Source organism: Saccostrea cucullata, unplaced genomic scaffold, assembly GCF_032062105.1.
Source record: "Saccostrea cucullata isolate Sc308-1 unplaced genomic scaffold, CSIRO_AGI_Scuc_v1 ctg171, whole genome shotgun sequence".
NCBI lineage: Eukaryota > Metazoa > Mollusca > Bivalvia > Ostreida > Ostreidae > Saccostrea > Saccostrea cuccullata.
In genome coordinates this window covers 316,155-337,920 of record NW_026926065.1, presented here as the reverse complement: position 1 = coordinate 337,920, position 21,766 = coordinate 316,155, and the positions used below count along the sequence as shown (strand labels likewise).

Sequence of the window (21,766 nt, the reverse complement as noted above, 5' to 3'; positions counted from 1 at the left end):
CTGTGTGTTATAGAAATTTGAACATGACGTAAGAAGTAGGAATTATATAGGCAACAAAACCTAAGTCAGAATAAAATAGATCGAATTTACCGCGCACATGTAGTGAACACATGGCTTCATTTAGGTAGCTCTGTAAATCAGAAAATCACGTTGTTTTCATATCAATATCCTTTGAAAAAGGTAATAATAAGATAATAAATTATCATTATTGATTTCAAGAAATCCGGTAAATTTTAATTTGTAAAAAAAATTATCTTAACCAATAATTTTTTCGTTATATTTGATTCATTATAGCAATATTCATTAATCACAAATACATTCTCGTTGCTCAATTTAAGCGTCACCGAGTAGAGCACTAAAATGTTATAATTTGATGAAATAATTTCTGCTATTTTTCCATTTAAGCACAGGAAGGATACACACTAAAATTACAGAAAAGGATATTGGAGTAATTTTCTTAACTAGAAATAAAAAAAAAATCAATATAAAATTGAAAGACCATTTCCATGACAGAAGAATAATCCAACCATAGACATGACCAATTACGGAAGAAAAAAAAAACAAATCGTAAAAAATCAAATGTTTTCTCTCTGTAATCATGAATCTGTTTATTGATATGAAGGCATGCAAGGGCCACATAGCCAGAAAATCATTTCTAAATAGGACATTACACGGGAGAATGTTGTCAATCGAAATCCAATACGTCATTTCCCTCTGCGCATGCGTCAGCGTGTAGGAGTTTCATCCAATCGATATTGGTTTTTTCCTCCAACTACCTTTGTTTCTTGTCGATCCTCAGAATAACATTGGATATCGTGAAGAGACAAACAAGATCACATTCGTCTGAAGGTATGTATTGAATATTAATTTGGTGTATGTAACAAAGGATGGCTTTGAAATATTCGTAATAAATGTGACTTTGTGGCAATGTGACTCTAAGAATTTTGATATTTTACGGAAATATTCTTAAATTCTTGAGTACTTACAATTATCGGTTTATCTGTGATCGTATCCCATTCATTCATTCATTTATTCATTCATTCAATGAAAAGATAAATCTTTTTTATTTATAGAAAATATACGTTCTTGCATATACTAAATTTAATTTCCTTATTAAAAAGAGATACTTACATTTATTTTTACATACTTATATCTAAAATATAAGCATTGTTAAATATATATATATATATATATATATATATATATATATATATATATATATATATATATATATATATATATATATATATATATATACATTGGGTCAATTGAAACAAAATCAGATTCAAAGAACAATTTCAAGATATACTGAGGTACGAAAGGGTAAGAATTCTTTGGTATTATCAAGTTTTCACACTACATCGGATTTTATATGAAAAATCGGTTTCATCTAATCTTTTTCTTATAGGCTATAGGACACATGTACGTTGTTACGTAAATCGAATTAATTCAGTTACAGTTCCTGATATTGACTTTTAGTCAGAAAACAATTGCAGTTCACATAAGTCAATATACTAATTATAATTTCAGTCTCTAATCCCAGAGACTTTAAAATTGATAAATAGATTTGATCAAACGTCTTTGGAAATTATTTATCCTGGCAGATTTTCTATTATATAATGTGATATCGATACATGTAGCAACAGGGAATGCCATTATTTTCAATAAGAAGTTTCGAATTTCATCTGATGCCGTTTTCATTAGACAAGTTTGTAGTAAGAGACTTCAAAGCCAGATCAATAAAGGATGTCCCGTCATAACTGGAATTATTGGAAAATTACATGAATTCAAAGGCCTCTAGCATCAAGAAATACACGTATCAATATTAAGTTTATTTCATTTAAGTAAGTTAATGCTAAGTATTCCTTACCGAAGGAACTTGAGTCGATCATTTCGTTGTGCATACTGAATTTCGTAAATTGCCTCAAATTCTATTGAAAACATTTCTTTTTTTTAAAAAAAAAAAAAAAAAAAAAGGAATACAGTAGTGATGACAAAATAAGTACTTATCGTAGAAGAAGTCCAAAACCTAACTTTACCAATAACAATATATATTAATTGCTCGTAATAATTGTTTTTCCATTCTATCGCCTTACATTTATCTGATATTCTGGTACAAATGACGTTATCGATGGAATCAACATATTGTTTTCAATCACTTGCCATATTTTTGTATATTAATAATATTTGCTTGCGTCCCTCATCAGATTTGTTTAGCGCCAAAAAAGCAGATAATATGTTTTTGCAAAGAATAATAGAAAATAATTGCAATAAAAAAAAATGTTCCAGTAGAATACAAACATGTACTAGTAGTCTAAACAAAACTGATTTGTATAGCTTTGAACGTATACACTGCATGCATGATGCATCAACAAGTTTAACTTATCGCCAACTTACATCATTTTTTTGTTTCAAATAGCAAGGCTGATCGAAAAGTAATTGAAGATCGTAAACTTTTATTTTCTTTGTTCCATTCAAACAAAGAAAGACATTTTATTGTTTATATTTATATCTGTTTAAATAATCATTTAAAGTTTAAAAAAATTAATTAATGCAAAAACACAATGATTAGATTCAAATTAGGAATGCATGAAAAGAGTACAGATTTTCCTATTTTTTCGGGAGTTATAAATTTATATTTAAAATCAATGCAAAAACACAATGATTAGATTCAAATAAGGAATGCAAAAGTATTAAGGTGAGTCAGAATAAGTGTGAAAGAGCGGCGTGTGTTTAGGAAAATTGACCAAAGCGAACATTTTATAAACCTGATACTTTACAAAAACAAACTTTGCCAGTAATCAACCAAACCCTATGTAAGCCTAGATCACGCAAACAATTTTCAAGATATATAAGTAAAAGAAACAGAACCCTTTTGCTGGGTTATTCTTTATTTTAATGTAATTTTGAAAAGAGCAGAACTTGTAGCCAGCAAATAGAATATCTTTGAATGAGGAGCCGTAAATTAGTTAATTTTGAAAAAAAAAAAACTCAAAGATGTTATTTTTTCTAAAACGGGACTTATCAAGTTTAATCTTTAATACAGTAATTCCGATTTCTTTTTGAATCCTTGGTATATTTATCAAACAAGACGTGTTTTTTTTTGTCTTTGTCGAAAAGTTTTGGCATTTTTAAATTTAATTTTCGGCGTTTCAAACACATTTTCTGACGAAAAATCAATCCAAAGATCCAAAATTATCAGAAAATAATAAATACACCATATAATCCATATTTTAAGGCACAAGATGTAAAGCGGCTTTTTTATTGTACGTTAATTACAGGCTGTCAATGTATCGTATTTCTTTTAATTTCAGTCACGGCATCGAACATCTACTGTTTGATATATATCCTAAGTACTAGTTAAAGCTGAATAATGTGGCTTTCTCACGTAATTTGGATGATCATTTCTGTAGGATTAAAACATAAAATTGGATTTCAGAAGATCAATCCGTCATCGTGTACCAGAAATAAGTTTAATTTACCATCAAGTAATCCATTTCAAACACGCATGAATAATATGTAAAGCAGCTTGTAAAAATGTAAATGTATGACCAAAGTCGAAGAAAAACCATGGCGCATAGAATAAATGTCTTAGAAGCTGATCTTTATTATAAACGCCATATCATTTACTATTCTGACAAGATATTTGCAAAAACGTGACTAAATTTATACAATCAATATCAGCATTCTTTTTTGTCCAGATTTATATTCAATTTAAATATATATGAATTGTGAAAATTTTTTATATGAACTAATATAAAAAAGAATGGCGTATTGTAAATCCACTCCCTCGATGTCATGTAAATCTATTTAAATAAAACTCGAAAAAATAGATATGGAAACTTTCATTCAATTCAACCATCATGGTTTATTTCATATTGACATAAACTGCCTCTTCTTGTACACTGCTGAATTCATACACATAATATAAACCTATCATTGAGTCAAATGCTGACTGACTTAATCATACTTATTGCTTATTACCTTTGTCTATTTTAGGCTATATTTGTGTGTATTTTACATCATTTACATATTTCAAGTTGTTTAGATTTTTTTCGTTTCCCCCGATCATGATAAGAAACACACGACAAATGTGATCGATCGGCAGGGGATGCTCACTCCTCCATGACACCTGATCCTAACTCTTATGTATTAGAAAGGTTCGTGATGCTTCTGATACGTATTGTTTGAATGGACTTTTAGCTTGGATACTGTTTGTTTTCCTCATTTCTTCATGAAATATAAAGATAGCAGACAGAAATCATATATACTATGTAAGAAATGAAAATAATCAATCGTCTTCTTAAAATTAAAAATCTTTCACTGGCCTTACTTAGTACATTGTTTTCTTATATATTTCATCATATTTCCCAAACAACCATACATTTTAATTTTACCGAAAAAAGCAGGCTACACTGTCAAAGTTGGATTATTCTTCACCATACAAAAAACTAAAATCTAATTTTGTACACATAATATATTTTTATCAATACAGAAAATAGAAATAATAAAGGAAATTTATTTCCTTGAGTAATTTTACTTCATTATCAAGCGACTGTTTTCAACCAATCAGATAATGCGTTGCATAGAATTATATTTTTTTTTTGGATTTGTTTACTTTCACCATCTGAAACTAAATTCTGTTTTTGAGGACTGAGGTGCACGACGTTGAATTTTCACATTTACCATATATTTAGGAGATTTCATCTAGGAGAGAATTTAATGCACTTTGCAATGCCTTCTCGGTTCATTATTTTGTATAAATATAAAAAAAAATGAGAAGCGCACAAATACACAAAGGTTTGATCAAGAATTATGGTCATCTGTACAAAGTCAAAGTTAAACTCACTACATTACCTCTAAAGCGTACTTCTAGGCGATCAGGTTTTTTTTTGCAAACACATCTAGTTTCAGCTGATGTCAATGCTTTACGTGTTATTTTTCCAGTAATGAATAAACACCGGAGGAAGCGGTGTTTCCAGCTGTTTTGAGTGAGTGCTTGGTTATCTCTGACAGAACTTTAATTAAAAATACTATCAAATCACGTAGAAATAAAATGATATTCCGTTATTTGTTCTCGTGCTGACAGTCTATATTTCTACTGAATAAGTTTTAGACTCCAAATTGCAGGATAAGTACACTAGTTTACGAGGCAAATAAATAATACTTATTATGTCATCTTTTATTCCTTACTTTGAATCATGTGGTATTGATAAAAAATCATGCAGGGGACATATCAATGTTCGATCTATACCATAAACTTACACGAATGCAAAGAGGATTTTTTAATGATAATATACTGCGATAAAGATATTATAAAATTTCATGAACTCCTCTTAGAAATCTTTGTTGTTTTCATCTTATTTTGAGCAGTTGGTCGTGGAACACTTGTTCCAGAACATGAAACAAAATTATAAGCTTTTGCTTTCACGGGTGAGTATTCTAGCAGGTTAGTCTTTATGTGGACAGCTATCTGATATATTTAGTTATGACTACGATTTTAAAACAAACATCTATTAATAGATTTCTTACCTTTATGTTTGTTATATACAGGTGCCTTTCCTTGATTTTTCCAACGGAATAAAAAAAATCCTTATCCAGTACTAAGCTGCCAAACATTCATTTCTTAATTGCATTTTACTTCTTAATGTACTTTATAATGTTGACAAATGACAAAAAACAGCTCTGCAGATTAAGGATTCATATGTACTGCATGACAGAGGCGTTTTGTCACCAGATCTACATATCAGACAATTCTCAATAAAGTATTCAGCTTTAAATGTTTTTGGTTAAAACTGGATGCTTATTATGTATAGACATGCATTTTCCTTATGCAAGAGTATCCAGTAAGTCGGCTTTTGTGTAAGATATGACTTCAGAGCCAGTTTGCGCCATTTTTCTTTTATGGTACTCATTTCCGTTGTATTCCATGAACAAAGACTTATTCCTTAAGGAAATGTCAATGATTTTCAGATGAAAAATTGCATGGAAAATACTTAGTCAGCATTTTACATCTTTTTCTTGCCGTCTTTTAATCAAGGCTGTTTCACAGCAAACACGTGGTAAGTTAACAAGAAACACGTGACAATCTTGTTTTCCTGCCGGTAACATTGATGAGTTTGTTAAATATGAAATTGAAAACAAGTCCTTCGTATCCTGTTAAATAAAAGGATTGAAAAATATATCAAGTATTTTCTGTAGTTTTTATCAACTGTGATAAACATTTTGTTATGTGTTGATTAGACATTTTTTCGCAATATGAAGCTGATACACAATGTATAAAGAGTGATGTTATTGCAATTTGAGTGTACCGTTTAGATACTCATCCGAATGATTTACATACGTAGAAGAAAAAAAGTACTACCCAGATGCAAATGTTGAAGTCAGTTTTGTTTTTTGCAGATATTTTGAAGGCGGTGCCCATCACGTGACAGAATGACGCTGTTCCCGGCACTGTTGCTGTTTGTTGGAGTAGCCTTTTGTAGCGCAGCTCCCACAGATATCGAGAAGCGATCGACAATGGGTAGGTTTTATTATCATTACAGGTCGAAAAAAATAATGAACTGAACATAATAGGAAAGGATTGCTGAAATACCATATTTTTTAAACAAAAAATTGATATGTGGTAAGCCATATTTGCCAAAGAAAAAACATTTAAATTCTAAAGAAGATGGGTGAATAAGGCGGGCAGAATGAATATAGTGCGACAGATAAGAAGTGAAAATTTTAATATCAATTGAATCCAAATTTTACTTGATATTTCATCTAATATTCAAGTATACTTTATGTAAAACTCTACAATTAACAAAAATCTCACACAAAAAATGAAAATATTTGCCTATGAAAAAGCTTACATACACTAAAATGAACAAAAACGATCATTTTCTCATACTTAAACAAAATTTTTCAATATGGGTGGGTCTTTTCTCCATTTTTTTGAAAGATGATCCTAAAAGAGTGCAATAAAATACACATTTTTTGGTTTTCAAAAACATGGAGGGAAGACCCACTATACCTTAAAAGTACACTTTTATGACACAGCATTAGCTTCTTTCCGAGAAATACTTCAAGTCCATTAAGTTGCGGGTCATATCACAATGACTAAATTCACCATGAACGGTGTAGCATAGTGGTTAACGCTTAGTCTCAAAGCAGTATGTTATTGATATGTCGGATTTTTATTGCTAGGGTTCGAATCCCACGAATACCATCTAATTATTTTATGAAAGAAAATTTTTTACGAGATTTTTTCTCTCTCAGAAAAGTTTTTTTTCTGACATAATTTCAAAAATTTCAATGATTAGAAGTTAATTTAATTAATTAATTCACATATTTCATATGATCTCTTAATATCTGACGCTATAGGCATTTTGCACGCCTTGTTCGCCCATCTTCTTTTGTAGATTCTAAAATACGTAGATTGGCAAAAAATCACGATGGTTTTAATTTCACTATGTTCACTATGTTCGCGATTTATCATTTTTCGATGAAATTAAACCCATCGTGAATTATGTTATAAGTTTTAGAAAACGTTTAAATGCTTATTCAAAATATAAGATCAATTTCTTGCAGCGTGAAATTAAAACCATCGCGATTGATACTTTTTGAGAAATCGTGAAATTTTAACACCGTGGAATTAAAACGACTTACAGTATACAGCTTTATACTAAAAATTATATAGAAAAGTAAAGACAATAAATCAATAATTAAGGAAACGTTAATAATTAGAAATCAACCACTTAAAGATATTTGACCCAGAATGTTATATAAGAATTGTAACGAAATTATTAAATATTATTAACGTTCAATAGTTAAACGAGCTCAAGAAGTGATGATGTTTGGAAATCGACAAAATAAGCCAAGAATAAAGAAAAGTGACCCGGATGTTCCAGCTCTTCCAGATCTCAAAGGAAGTGTAGTTGCCAATAAAGCCAAAGACATCGTTAAAACGAAAACCGCAGAACTACCAAAAGGTATTGAAGAAGAACTTGAGGACGTCAGCGATGACGTCACAACATCAAAAGACACAGAAGAGGTACAGTCCGAATCCAACGAACAAAACGAACCCACCACAGATGAATTACTTGAAGATTTTCCACCAGAGACAGTGGAAGCTCTGAAAGAACTTGAGAATATTAAAAATGAAAAGAATTCTGAAGAACAGGATAATACTGCCTCAGAGGATAAAACAGATGAAGAGGATAAGACACCCAAGGATAATTCAGTACCTCAAATGAGTGGGGAGGAGGATATGATAGAAATGTTGCCTGAAGATTGGTACAGTAAGTATAACGATATGAGAAGTATATGTTGTATATGAATTTGTTGCATACTCTTATATACTGGTATCATATTAAAAGATTTTCAGTGCTTTTGGATTTAAAAATAAATTTTACATCCGCAATTACACTCTAGATACTTCATTGATATGTTATTACTTAACTTTCAATAATTTTATTCCATTCACGCAGACAATCCAGTCTTAGCATACCAGTTATACAGAGCTTATAAAAAGCTTCCAGCTTATGGATACTCATACTACCGAAGGCGCCGTCGATCACCCTTAAAATCCCGCTTATTAACAAATGAAATGAAGCGTTCCCATCGAGCCAAACGTGACCTTCCATACACAGAAGAAGAATATCCTATTGCATACTACCAATCAAAGTTTGGTCCTTCTTACACACTGGAAGATCTGGAATCTTATGCAAGAGAAAAGGAATACGAAGACAGTGTTTTGAGATCCATTCTCAACAGTGTCACTCTGGAAGACGTTCAGGAAATTGAACACCAGGGTGTTACGGGTTTGTTTATCCCGCTGGAAGATGAAGAACCTGTGATGTCTACAAGCAAAAGAAGTCCGTATTTCTATCCATACTCCCAAGAGCCGGAGTCTCATTTTGGTGCTTTTGTTCCAGAGAAAAGAGATTACCTTGATTCCTATAGTAGACTTGTACAGTTAGCACGAGAGCTGTCTAAATCAGATTCACCAAACCAGGGATATCAGGTATAAAATCAACATTATTTACAGTAAAATATATAGTTCTAGCAGTTAACACATGCAAAACAACTGGGATTACAGGTTTAAATTCAAAGCTGTCTAATGTACAAAATAAGATACAATACAACAGATTTAGTTAATAATTATACATTCGTGATTATTCAATGTGAAACACATTATACATACTAGTTTATAAACTACATCAGGTATGATTCTATAATAAAAAAGTTGAAGATAACAAACTTTGGTCAACCTGAAAAATTTAAATTTGTTCGTACTCAGAGAATGCCCTTGAATACTAAATAAGGTGGGGAAAGTATACAGCATTTGCAGATGGTAGTGGAATATTACTGCATGAAAAAGGGAAGTTAATGAAAAAGCTTAGGTCAACTTATTTGTCATACAATTTTGTTTTAGTTGGCTGTTACATTATCGGCTATAATCAGTAAAACTGAAAACATATAACAATATATATGCATACAATACATCAAACGTTTTAGATAGACATATAACATTTAACATATACATACAATACAACAGAGATGTCATAAATTTAAAGCATTTGGTTCAATATTTCAGTGGGGTATAATTAATCTCCAGAAATAAACTGATGCCTACAAACAGATAAATACAATTGAAAAAGAGATATAAATTATGCATTTAAGATTAATGAGCATAAAACACGTGGTTGTTAACAAATGATATTGTAAAAGGCGACAAAGAAGATATACAATCAAAATTACTCAATGATAAAATACACGTAACATTGCAAAACAATAACTGCAAATCATGCAATAAAGGATAGCTCCACAGCTTGTTCCCAACTCAATATTTAGTGTTTTATAACTGTTATCAAATGGAACACAATTTTGGTTTCATAAGTGTGTGGTAGGAGTATTTAATGTGGAGCTGAATATCTATAAAGGGGCCCAATAGGGATAAATTGCATGTGAATTTATCATTCGTCGATGTTTGTTAGTTTCTTGAACAGATGATGATCTTGAATCATTATTGGAACCACCTTTTTATTGCTATATGGCTTAGAAGGATTGTTTGAGTAACTGAGTAACATTTCAAACAAACAAAAAAAAAACTTCAAAAAAAAAATCTATTTGAATTGCTTTTATATAAAAAGTATTAATCTTATCCTTCATTCAATCCTAATGGAAAATTTTCACTTCTTACAATTTTTTTCATCTTGGATTTTATATGGAAAGGATATTTCTAAAATAAGATTGAAAATGGTAATGACTTAGAAGAGTAATATTTGAAACAAATTTCCATGACAATGAATTCCCTAAGAATACTCATTAATATTTCATGATCGAATACGACAAGATTCCTTTGGAACTTCAGATTTCTATTAATGCAGTAACGGTCAATGTTCTTTAGCTATTGTCATAAAACTGATTTACTCTTGTGTTAAATATACGTTAAGGCTTTATTATCCGACTGATACTGAAGTTAGAATAATTTCCTGTGTAGTAATTTAGATAGAATGACGACGTTGCTCTCTTTTCATTCACTGCTCTACATATTTACTTACGGACTCTTTAGCATATGAAAAATTCTCAAATCTTGTAATTTATTGAGGAATATCTTTTGCAATGCAAACTGACTCAGTTGTATGTGTTGTTAAGGGACGCAGGTGCTTAAAATGAGAAATAATTACGAAGTTATTATATGTTTCATGTCCGGTTGCTAAATCAGTAACTGAAGAATCATTTTACCTCATCAAAAATATCGATCAATACTTAAACCTTTAAAACACACATGCAGGATGTTGTAATGAATCGAGGATAATTATAGTCTGTTAGTGGCGTATAATAATCTCTGGAAATAAACTTATGCCTGTAAGTTTAATTAAAAAGCCTAGTCTTCGTCGGGAGAATGGCATTTGGAACGGATATCTTTTTAACATGTAGCGCACTTCCTGCTTGGAGAAAGTCAATTCACTTGTAACGTCGAACACGCATTGAATGGAAATTGTTTTGCATGTGCTGGACATGAAGTAAAGCACAATGTACAGTAAAATTCGGTTACGATGAAGTTTAACATTTTGCTTCCTTACAACCAAGAATCGTTGTATCATTAAAAAGTACCGGTGAATAGTGCTACATTGCCTTTTTAAAGTTTTCATCATAGTTGAGATATTTCGAATTCCCTTCAAGGGAATTGTTTATAACGTACAGGCTATGCTCATTTGTGATACACGACATTTTGTGTTCTAACTTTTGTATCGTGCTACAGCTATATAATTTAATCCCAGAACGACAAAGTGAGTAGCATTTGCTCTCTGACTTTTTCATAAACTGTCAATTCGTGCTGACAAAGTCATAGAAAAAATACATCCCACCCCTTCGTAAAGTTGACACGGATGTGTTTTAATGATTTTATCTTTGAATGTATGAACTATACCAGTCTGGTAAAATGATAATATCATTCTCTTTGACTGTGTAGGTAGTGTTAATGACTATCAAAGCACTATTGGTGAGCGTGAATGCTATCGATTCTCTCCCATCATTGACCTTATTTGTAGTCAGTATACGCAGGACTTTATGGCGATCGATAGATCCATTATCTCACTGAAGTAAACATCACGATTTATCTGTTTAGGGATACCTGAGCTCTTCCTAACAGAATCTTACTACATAATGTGAAAGGCGGAGGCAATATGATATTTAAGTTAGACGAAAATGTTATAAGGTCATCAATTCATTCAGTTTCATTTTATATGCCTTTGAAGATTTGGTCAAACATTTAGTAAAAATACTGTAGGCGATACATTTTTTTAATGTCAAATGATAAACAAATGGACATGTCTTTGATTAAAAGCTTCAGTAGGAGAAAAGAAATCACAGCAAAGATTCTAAAGCACAAATTCATGTTTCAATCTCGTGCAGAATAAAGATTTATTTAACATTGTGTGTATACAACAATAACCAAACAATGTCTTTCTTAGATATTCTCTATATGTGTAACACCACACAGACTTACGAAATCTAAATCTTATAAAGGAAAAGTGTTTGTTCCACTTTGTCGAAATTTTTATAGCAAAATCTGATTCCTTTTCAATGTCAAAAAAATATTTTATCTTTAAATGTACTTTGACATTTCAGCATACTCAGTATTATGTTTACCAATTTTGACATTTCTCCCCTTCCTGTCCCACAGAATCAAAACAACTTAGAAAGACTTATGTACATGTATTTAATCTTCTTTTATATACACAAGCATACTCAGTTTTCACCAGTTTTATTGGTTTAATGCAATTGTTTTTTTTTTAAATTTACGTGCACAGTATCAGTCACATCAATCAATAAGGAATAAGTGAGATGTTAATGAAACATTGACTAATGCTTTTAAACCATTTTTTTTCTTGCAGAGGTGGTAATGAATTGAGAGCTAGAGTAAAGCATTATGGATGAGTAGGCAGGCGAGAGTTTGTACGTCATTACGGAAGTGTTTTTCATTATTCATGGATTGTATGCATCCGTTCTTTATCTTCTTTGCAAAATCTGAACATATTTGTTACTCTGTTAAAATTCTTTAAATTCTATTTACCCTTTGTAACATCTCATCTTCTTGTAAAATTATCTCTTTGATTAAATTGTAAAGTATTATTGTTATATTTTTGTGAATAAATGTATCTTTTGTACGTTTTGTGCTACAACCCTTTTATCAAATGAGTGCTCGTGATAGAAATTCCTTCTATTTCTTAAGACTTCTCCTCAGGAATATATCGCTGAATCTTTTCTGTAAGAAGCTTTTTGGATCTTCATTTTCTTGGCATCACCGAAATTTCATAGTGGTATGTACACACAAGAGCGAATCACCAGTTGCATTAGCTAAATGAAAAGACAGTTAAAGCGTTAAATTTAAAAAAAAACTTTATTTCATAGAATTCGGTATTCCTATTGAGAGAGAGAGAGAGAGAGAGAGAGAGAGAGAGAGAGAGAGAGAGAGAGAGAGATCAGCTTAATTGTTCTTTCCATTTGTGAGGACTGGACCTTTTTAAGCAGAGATGTCAATGGCTGGATCTGGTTTTGGCTGAAGTGTCTAAGATATATGAGAACCTTCACATTCTGAAGTTTGTTGACTTATAGGTGATGTTCATCTATCTCAGATTTGTTTTACACAGGTTTTCCCCCAACTTTAATATAGCTTTGAATTAAAGAAAAAAAAACCCAAAATGACCCAGATGTTTTAAGAAAGTTGAAAGTAAATTACATTCTTCATTAGTACTGATAGGAAAATAAACATAACTCGTTCCCTTTATCTTAACAAATAACGTCTTCTTACAATATTGATTATAAACGACACCCATATTTAGATGAAGATCGACGTATTGTTGATTATTTCACCGATATCTGTAAGTTTCCAGATAAGAGTTTTCGATTGCTTTGCTTCACCACCATTACGATCTAGTCTAACAATTAGTTCTTATGCGATTTCTATCTGTTTGTCCTTAATATTAAATGAGTTCTATGGCATCCTTAATTTGTTCAACTAGTATTTGCTCGTAAGACATACATGGCAGATTTCAATGTACTAAGAGGGATTCATCTTTCTTATACATGTTTATCGATTCAGCAGATTCCCATACATTTTTATACATCATTTTCTAATGTGCTAATTTATAATATGGATTCAAGTGGAACAACATAGAATTTAAGTGGACCATTACAGAGAAAACAGATAGTGAAAATATGCATGAGTGAAGATAATTTTTGAATGAAATAATATCATTCGGATTACAAGAAGCATATTGGTGTTATTTGTCAAATATTTGTTTATGTTTTCACCACAAAAGAAAGTAATGTGATTCGGAACTATTTTTAAATGACCTTAAAAATAATTGCTTTCATGCATTTCATTTGGTATCAATTTTATTCTAATAAAGAAAATTATTGTATAGTGACCAATACAGGATAAAATAGTAAGCTATAACAAGTATAAAATCAAAATTGCTATCCCGTTTTTTTTAAAAAAAATAAGTTATTGAACAAAAGGATTCATTATTTCATAGCAGAACTGTATTTTTTTGTCTGTGAAGATATTCTTTGTCTTTCACAAAACGTCTCTCTCATATGTGCTATATTTCACTCTAATCCATTGATCGATCAGGTTTCATAGGAAAAAATCTCCTTCGGTCTTGTCAAACACATTCTGTAAAATGACTGACATTCTCCTACTGTAAAAATAAAATGAAATCAAATTGACGATTAATTTTGTTGGAATGAAATAGATTCACAGCGTTTCTGCCGGGTATTTATTGATATGATTAAGCGGGCACATCGTTTTTATTTATTAAAGAAAAGTTGCCCTTTACATCTATAAAAACAATGACTGATTAAAGCTAGTCACGACAAAGGCTGCTCTATAAAAAAAGTCATCTGCTGTTAGCATTGTCTTCCTAGGATCTCTGAAACACTTTGAATTACGTCCTCACAAAGACATGGGCTTGAGAAAAATATCGAACGATTCGTGTATAGATGATTAAAGAGAAATATATCGGTTAATATGACTTAATTTTCCTTTTTAAGCGCTTGAGAATGATTGCTTCCTTTAACATGTAACTCAAGTGCTCAATTCTAAGAAAAAGACAAAAAAAAAATCTAATTAGACTCACTTTTTTACGACAAGCAAAAAATGCAATGGTATATAGAGTTTGGATACATTGTTATTATACTGGTCTGTCCGTCTGTATGCCCCAAATCTCTTTTCTAAACTTCTCTTACATTTTAAACGGTAACCAACTCATCTTTGGGATCTGAATGGTACTCTATTACCTATAACATATGTATTCATATGCCATTGGTAAAGTATAGTCGAGAGTGTTTATATATTAATATAAAGTTAGTTTTCGGAATTTTATTTTTCACCCATGAGGAAAAAAAGGGTCCATACGACTTATTTCTTCAAATACCTGGTTCCCTGGTATTTCTTTTTACACATTATGAAATAACCAAATAATCTTTTGGTTTATGACTGGCGATGACAATAGATATGGGTTTTTAGTAATTTTATTTTAATTCGGGTAAAGTAGAGATTGTTACTAAATGAATATTTTTCCTACAAAACCTAATTATTCAATCTGCTCTGATATTTCTCGAAGAAGCCCATTCATAACTTATGACTTTTCAACTTTATACACAACCATTCCCCACGATATATTAAAGTCCATGCTTTTTGGTATCATTGACAGCTGATTTTCAATAAAAATGGAAGTAGTAAATTTACTTACCTTTTCGTTGGTCATTTGCAAAATTAATTTGTTAAAAACATTCTGATTGTACACACAAGTACTCTGAAGTTGACGAAAAAAAAAAATGCTTGTTTCTGATTGGCAATATCTATGTTGTTTTTGGAGACCAGGTCTTCCAACAATCTATTGGAATTCCCATCGGTACCAATTGCGCCCCGTTATAAGCAGACCTATTTTTGTATTCATATGAAGCAGGATTTGCACAAAATCTTATGCGTCAAAAGAAGAAACCACTTGCTGTGACCTTTAACTCGATATTTAGATTTATCGACGAGGTATTGTCAATTAACGTGGGTAATTTCCATTCGTATGTGGATGTGATATATCCCGGTGACTTTGAGATAAAAGATACCACAGCGTCTGACACAACTGTTTCATACTTGGATATTTAACTTGAAAAAGACGTTAATGGTAATCAAACAACCAAGCTCTATGATAAACGTGATGACTTTAACTTTTCAATTGTCAACTTCCCTTACTTATGCAGCAATATATACCTTCATCAACCGCATACGGAGTTTATATATATCTCAGTTGATACGAAACACAAGAGCATTCTCTACGCATGAACAATTTCTAAAATGAGGTAAGTTATTGATATGCAAGTTGATGAAACAAGAATATCAGCAGTCTCGTTTAAAGTCATCATTTCGTACGTTCTATGGTCGATACAATGACCTTGTGAGCAAATACAATTAAGCATTGAGTCAAATGCTGACTAACGCTTTTCATACTTAATGTTAGTCCATTATTTATACACTGAATTGACGACGGATTTTTTCGTTATTTCACGATCTTGACAAGGATTACAAGGCGATTGTAACCGGTCGGTAGGGATGCTCACTCCTCCATAGCACTTGATCTAACCTCTGGTGTTTTGAAGGTCCGTGTTTGATCTGCTCCTTTTTTGTATCGTTTTATGGATTTTTAATCTTGAATACTGCTCGTTACGTTTCATTAGAATATAATTGGAGAGTTCTGTGGATTTGTTTTTGGAATTTCACTTATCCCCTGGGGGCCCTTTGTGTCAAAAAAGTGATTGGAAGTGTCATGTAGATTTGCAGTAAAGTTTCCCAATTTTGATCTTCATTACAGGGGAGGATTGAGGACTCGAAAAAGGAACTTCCTTCCACAAAAGCCTTGTTCATTGTACATGTACCCCTTTTACATTTTTTGCCAAATCATCTTTTGGATGGTGACTGGTGGTGTCCAGTAGGCGAGCCAAAAAAGTTTCGGAATTGCGATTTTCACCATGAAGGCCAATGGAATGGGGGGAGGGAAACATTTTTTTTTATTTATTCAAATGTCATTTAACATAATCCAGGTTCCATAAACTCTTCTTTCAATTTTTGCACAGTAGGACATATTTTGGAATAAGTATTAAAACTTTAATCTGGGGGGGATTGGACTTGGTGGTTAAAAACGGAATATTTGTTAAAAAAATTGTAAATGTTGTTGCGTCTATAATGACAGAATCTAGTTTTTATTCAAAAAAAGACCTTGAAAAACTATGCAAAATAAATATCCTCGTCAATGAAAAATATTGGTTTTCGGATTATTTTCAAGTCTTACTTGGAGTATGATTACAATAACTATAGAAGAGACTGAAGGAAACATAATTTAAGATAAGTATTTAATTCTAAAGAATGCCATATTCAAGCCTTGTGTAAAAAGGGCCCAAGGAGAGATTCATTGTTGAACACCATTTCTTTGTTACACTGGAATATTATTGTTAGAACTTTTACATTAAATTTATATAATTCATAAAATTTATCTATTAAATAGATATCAATCTTTACAACAATATATGTGAAACTGAATTACGTTTTGTAATGACGTATGTTAAAAAGGTAAACTTATAAGAGTCAAAACTGAAATGATAAAAAATGCTTCTCCTTTAAGTTGAAGAGCAGAAGCAGTTTCTTTACTAAGGAAAGTTTTTTTTGCCATTTCTTTAAGAACATAACATAATTTTTCTAAGAAGATTGCTAATGAAAATGCATTACTTTTTCTTAAGAAAACTTGTTTTAGAATAAGTATATTATTTTGATAAAAAGTGTAGATTTCTTTTTAAAAAAATAGCATCAAATTTATTCTACTACACATGAAAGCAATATTTTGTAATTTTCACTTTTTTAAAAAGTTATTTGATGTAGAGTTCTAAATTGAATTTTTAGCTTTAAAAAATAGATTACGTTAAAACGCTCCAACTTCTTCAAAAGATTATTGTATCTATTGTATACTCGAGATTTATAGACCGTTTTCATATTATCTTTCATATCATTTGATGATATTGCTTAGGTTTCCCTTTAATGGCCCAATTTCATAACTTACAATAATAATATTTGGGCTTTTATCAATTTATATAGCAACAGTATTGAAGCTCAAATTATCCATTTAACAATAAAAATAGCAAAACAAACACGGATATCTAAAATATCAGATGTGGACCAGGTGCCGTTGAGGAGTGAGGATGCCGACCGGTCATACCCGACTTGTGTTCGTTGTCATGATCGGGAAAATCCATCGATAATTTAGTGTGTAATAATTGGCTGATAATAAGTATAAAAATATCAGCTAGCATTAAATTGATTTAATGATAGATTGTATTCGCCGACAAGTTCTTTGTATCGACTACCAGAATGATTGCTTTATATGAGACTGTTGATATTCTTGTTTCATCAACTTGTTTGTCAATAACTTCCAATGTACATCGTTTTAGAAATTGTTCATACGCAGAGCATCTTCTTGCGTATGGAATATACTGAGAGAAAAAAAGCTGCAGATGATTAGGGTATATTGCTGCATAAATAAAGGAAGTTGACGATTAAAAAGTCAAATATTTCCTAATTGCAAATATAACTGAATTTAAAATGAAATAAGACAAGCTGAAATGAAAAAAATATTATAATTTTAGTTTCTTTTTCAATGCTTAACTTTAAGTAGTACGTTTCAAAAGCAAATATATGCAAATAAATATGAAGTCAAGAGATTACATTGCACAAAGCATTCTTACAAATAATCTTTGAATGCCGAAATCTTACAAAAACTTTATTAGGCAAATCAAAGAAATTGGATAAAATTTAGGATTTTGTTTAGATATATCGACGTTTTTAGTATTTTTCCTACCTAAAAAAATGGACGAAATATTTCATCCTATGAATACATATACATAGTTTGATCTGCACATAAATGCGAGAGAATTATCAAGTAAAATTTTACAATTTATGGGTACAGAGTTGTGACGTCACTTTTTTGTCAAATTGCTTCTTATCCCTCGAGGACAGAAAGCTGATAATTCAGTTTAATCTAATTGTAAGCTGTTAACCATCCCTGCTTCTTAATGTCCAATGCTTGGCCCATAACCCGATAATAAATGTTCTAGCAAATTGTTGAGAGTATGTCTAAAAATAAACCCTTGTCTCATGCAGTTCTTCAGTTCATTAACTTCTAAGACATTTTACGATAATTAAGCATTACCACTGAATAATTAATAGAAAATTCGAGATAAAAACAATACACTTTATCTTGGAGTTTAAAGAGTTTAATATTAAGGAAGAATTTGCAATGGGTATGGTCGGTCGACAGTAGAATCTTACTAACCCCTTGGCTCTAGATCCCACTGACTCTAATATTTTCAGAGATCCTTGCTGCTTTTGCGTTCACTTGGATTTTGAGTATGATTACAGATTTTTGGCTTTTAACCTTTGAACTTTTACCTCGCTTATGGCCTCTCTCAAATCAGATTAATAATAATATAATCAAATTAATATATAAAAAAAGTTGTGTCCTTTCACTCAAATTTAATGATTATAGTCTCTGTATATAATGAAAATAAATTACATGGAAATGTTATGAAATAAAATCAAATAACAAAACTAAGTAAAATGCAGACATATTCGAGATCATTTATCAGTACTTATTTCACATTTACCACATTCTACATGTACATTTAGCCCAATATTTCAAATATATAAAATGTTTGTCTTTTTCTATTAGGAAATTTAGATATGCAAAATAACAGTTTTATATCCCATTCTCTACAAGTTTTAAGAAACCTTGGGACGCTGTTATAGTCTGATTTTCTAGGTACTTTTGACTATTTTCCTCTGTGTTTTCCAGATAATAGCGGTAATTGACCATCATTCCGCATGACTGGTTGATCCCACGCATTGACATGTCTGCTTTCCAGTTCAAACGCCATAAAACTGCCCCGTTACCAAGATGGAAGTTAGCTAGAAATTAATAAACGCAGTGTCAAATGTAGAAAATTAATGAAGGTTGTAATATTCATTCTTCTCAGAAAATTTTTAATATATGTCAAAAAAAACATCTGTCATCAGATAGAAACCGACAACACACTTTTATGAATTGACAACCCATAAAATAATCAATCAATAAATGAATAAGAACAGTCACGAAGCATTTTCAGATCTATGGTTAAAAATTACAGAAATGAATTTCAAAAGTATTACTAGTATTAAAAAGGTTTAAGAAAAAATCATGAATATTACGCGATCTCATAAATTTAATATAGTTAACACAATTAATTTACATACCCACGGGGTTCAAGGCGAATCCTCTTCTCTTTTCAATAAATAAATAGCGTCCACACAGCCTTAATAAAATTCCTTTAATTATTTCAGAAATACTTTCATTTTGAATCCATCCGTGGGTTTGGATTAAATCTTTTAATGTCTTAAGAACACTATGGTCTGGAACAGAAAGTGCATTTTTCATCATCTCGATTTCTTTTTCTAAAAGAAGCTCTGGATGTTGTTCTCCTATTTCTGTTCGAAAACGAATAAAAGAAAAATCATTAAGCGTTCATTTTCAATACACTGAAAACTATAAACTGAACATGTTCACTACAGTCAAGTAATCGCTATATTCACCCATTTCCAATCACGATAATAATTTTCAAAAGAAATTTTTAGTACTAATTTTTATCTTTATCATACTTGCAGAGTAATGTTGACAGTTTTCATAAATAATAGTAATTTCCCGAAAGTGAGAGATATTTCTGTTATCAAAGCGTCAATGAACCTTACATGTTAATGTACTTCATTAATAAAAGTTAATAGGGCCTACCCAATTATGAAAGGACTACTAATGATGAATACCTTGCATGTGTATTATCCTGTTTATCTCTGTAATTAGCCACGTCTTGAAGCCCGGGATAGGAGACAGGCTAGAAAATTGTGTAATGCCCTTAAATTCGTTCTGCACTTCCTTGACAACCGTCTTTATCAGGTAGTTACCTAGGTCGACTCCCTGGAGACCTAAAAAAATCAGGTTAATTTCATCATTCCAAACTGACCTGATATTTAATTAAATGAGATGAGCTAAAGGGCTGCTGACTAATAAGGATGCGAGGCATCGAAAGTCTGTCAAGATGCGTCTAGTTCAAAAGGCATTTTTCACTGACGGAGACATTAATTCATCGGAAAATAAGACATCGTAAGTCAACTTAATTAAATCTGTTAGCTATTGAATTGTTGATCCTTGTGAATATAGAGCTTTCACCTTCAAGTAACTATTTACTAGACTGAATGGAAAAGAACTCCCAGTCTATAATGAGTCTGTTTAACGTAATGCTAAGACTGAGTAGCAATTAAACAGAATACATTATTTTATTTTTAGTAACCATGATCCTTCAAATTTAAATTCTCGATAAACAAAATAATAAATCTTAAACTGTAGTCAATTTTCATGCCTATTATCGAAATATTACCGAACCTTACAGAAAAAAAAATGATTATTTTTTTTTTGCAAGAGTGCTATTGATAAAGATATTGTAAAAAAATCAATAATGGAAAAGTTAACGAGTATTTCAAATTATATCTATATTCGAAAAAAAATCCTATATATAATTGATATTTTGAAATAATTAAATAGACTCTTCTATTTTGTAATAATTTACAGATTATCTTATTTAAACAGAACGACTTCAACGGGGGAAGATAAGCTTAACTGAAGTGGATAATTTCGCAAAATCTGCTGGTGTGTAAATTCTTGAAATCAGAACTGCATATTATAAATCATAATACATTAATTTGGATAAGTTGTTTTGTGTTGAAGTGATAGAGTAAAATATAGCTGCCGATATTGTCTGATTACCTTTTTGTGTTGAAGTGATAGAATAAAATATAGCTGCCGAAATTGTATGATTACCTTTTTGTGTTGAAGTGATAGAGTAAAATATAGCTGCCGATATTGTATGATTTACCTTTTTGTGTTGAAGTGTGAAAGAATAAAATATAGCTGCGTCGATATTGTATGAGAAATTACCTTTTAGTGTTGAAGTGATATACAGTAAAATATAGCTGCCAATATTTTTTATGATTTACCTTTTTGTGTTGAATTGATAGAGTAAAATATATCTGCCGATATTGTATGATTTACCTTTTTGCGTTGAAGTGATAGAGTAAAATAAAGCTGCTGATATTGTATGATTTACCTTTATGTGTTGAAGAGATAAGCATATTGCCAATATA

At 31.0% G+C, this 21,766-nt stretch overlaps 2 protein-coding genes across 3 annotated transcripts in view; one reads left to right on the top strand and one right to left on the bottom strand.

Moving 5' to 3' along the window:
• The first annotated feature begins 751 nt into the window (after nt 1-751).
• Nucleotides 752-12,659, top strand: LOC134270620 (uncharacterized). The gene is made up of 5 exons (XM_062752858.1): nt 752-849; nt 6,403-6,523; nt 7,812-8,282; nt 8,472-9,007; nt 12,387-12,659. Exons 2-5 carry the CDS (start codon nt 6,436-6,438, stop codon nt 12,393-12,395), a joined length of 1,104 nt encoding a protein of 367 aa, XP_062608842.1. The 5' UTR covers nt 752-849; nt 6,403-6,435; the 3' UTR covers nt 12,396-12,659.
• Nucleotides 12,660-19,091: 6,432 nt separating this feature from the next.
• The window catches only part of LOC134270619 (malonyl-CoA decarboxylase, mitochondrial-like), a 32,785-nt gene continuing 30,110 nt past the window's right edge, over nt 19,092-21,766 (bottom strand). For both annotated transcript variants that reach the window (XM_062752856.1, XM_062752857.1), the window contains exons 8-10: nt 20,393-20,551; nt 19,829-20,059; nt 19,092-19,504 (exon numbers count right to left, since the gene is read on the bottom strand). In XM_062752856.1, coding sequence (XP_062608840.1) covers nt 19,296-19,504; nt 19,829-20,059; nt 20,393-20,551 — 599 coding nt within the window. In that variant the 3' untranslated portion in view covers nt 19,092-19,295. The remainder of the gene's footprint in view (nt 19,505-19,828; nt 20,060-20,392; nt 20,552-21,766) is intronic.

Coding starts and splice junctions, on each gene's coding strand:
- LOC134270620 (XM_062752858.1), top strand. CDS start 6,436: ATGACGCTGTTCCCGGCACTGTTGCTGTTTGTTGGAGTAGCCTTTTGT. Junction 6,524..7,811: donor CGAGAAGCGATCGACAATGG/GTAGGTTTTATT, acceptor AACGTTCAATAG/TTAAACGAGCTCAAGAAGTG. Junction 8,283..8,471: donor GTTGCCTGAAGATTGGTACA/GTAAGTATAACG, acceptor CCATTCACGCAG/ACAATCCAGTCTTAGCATAC.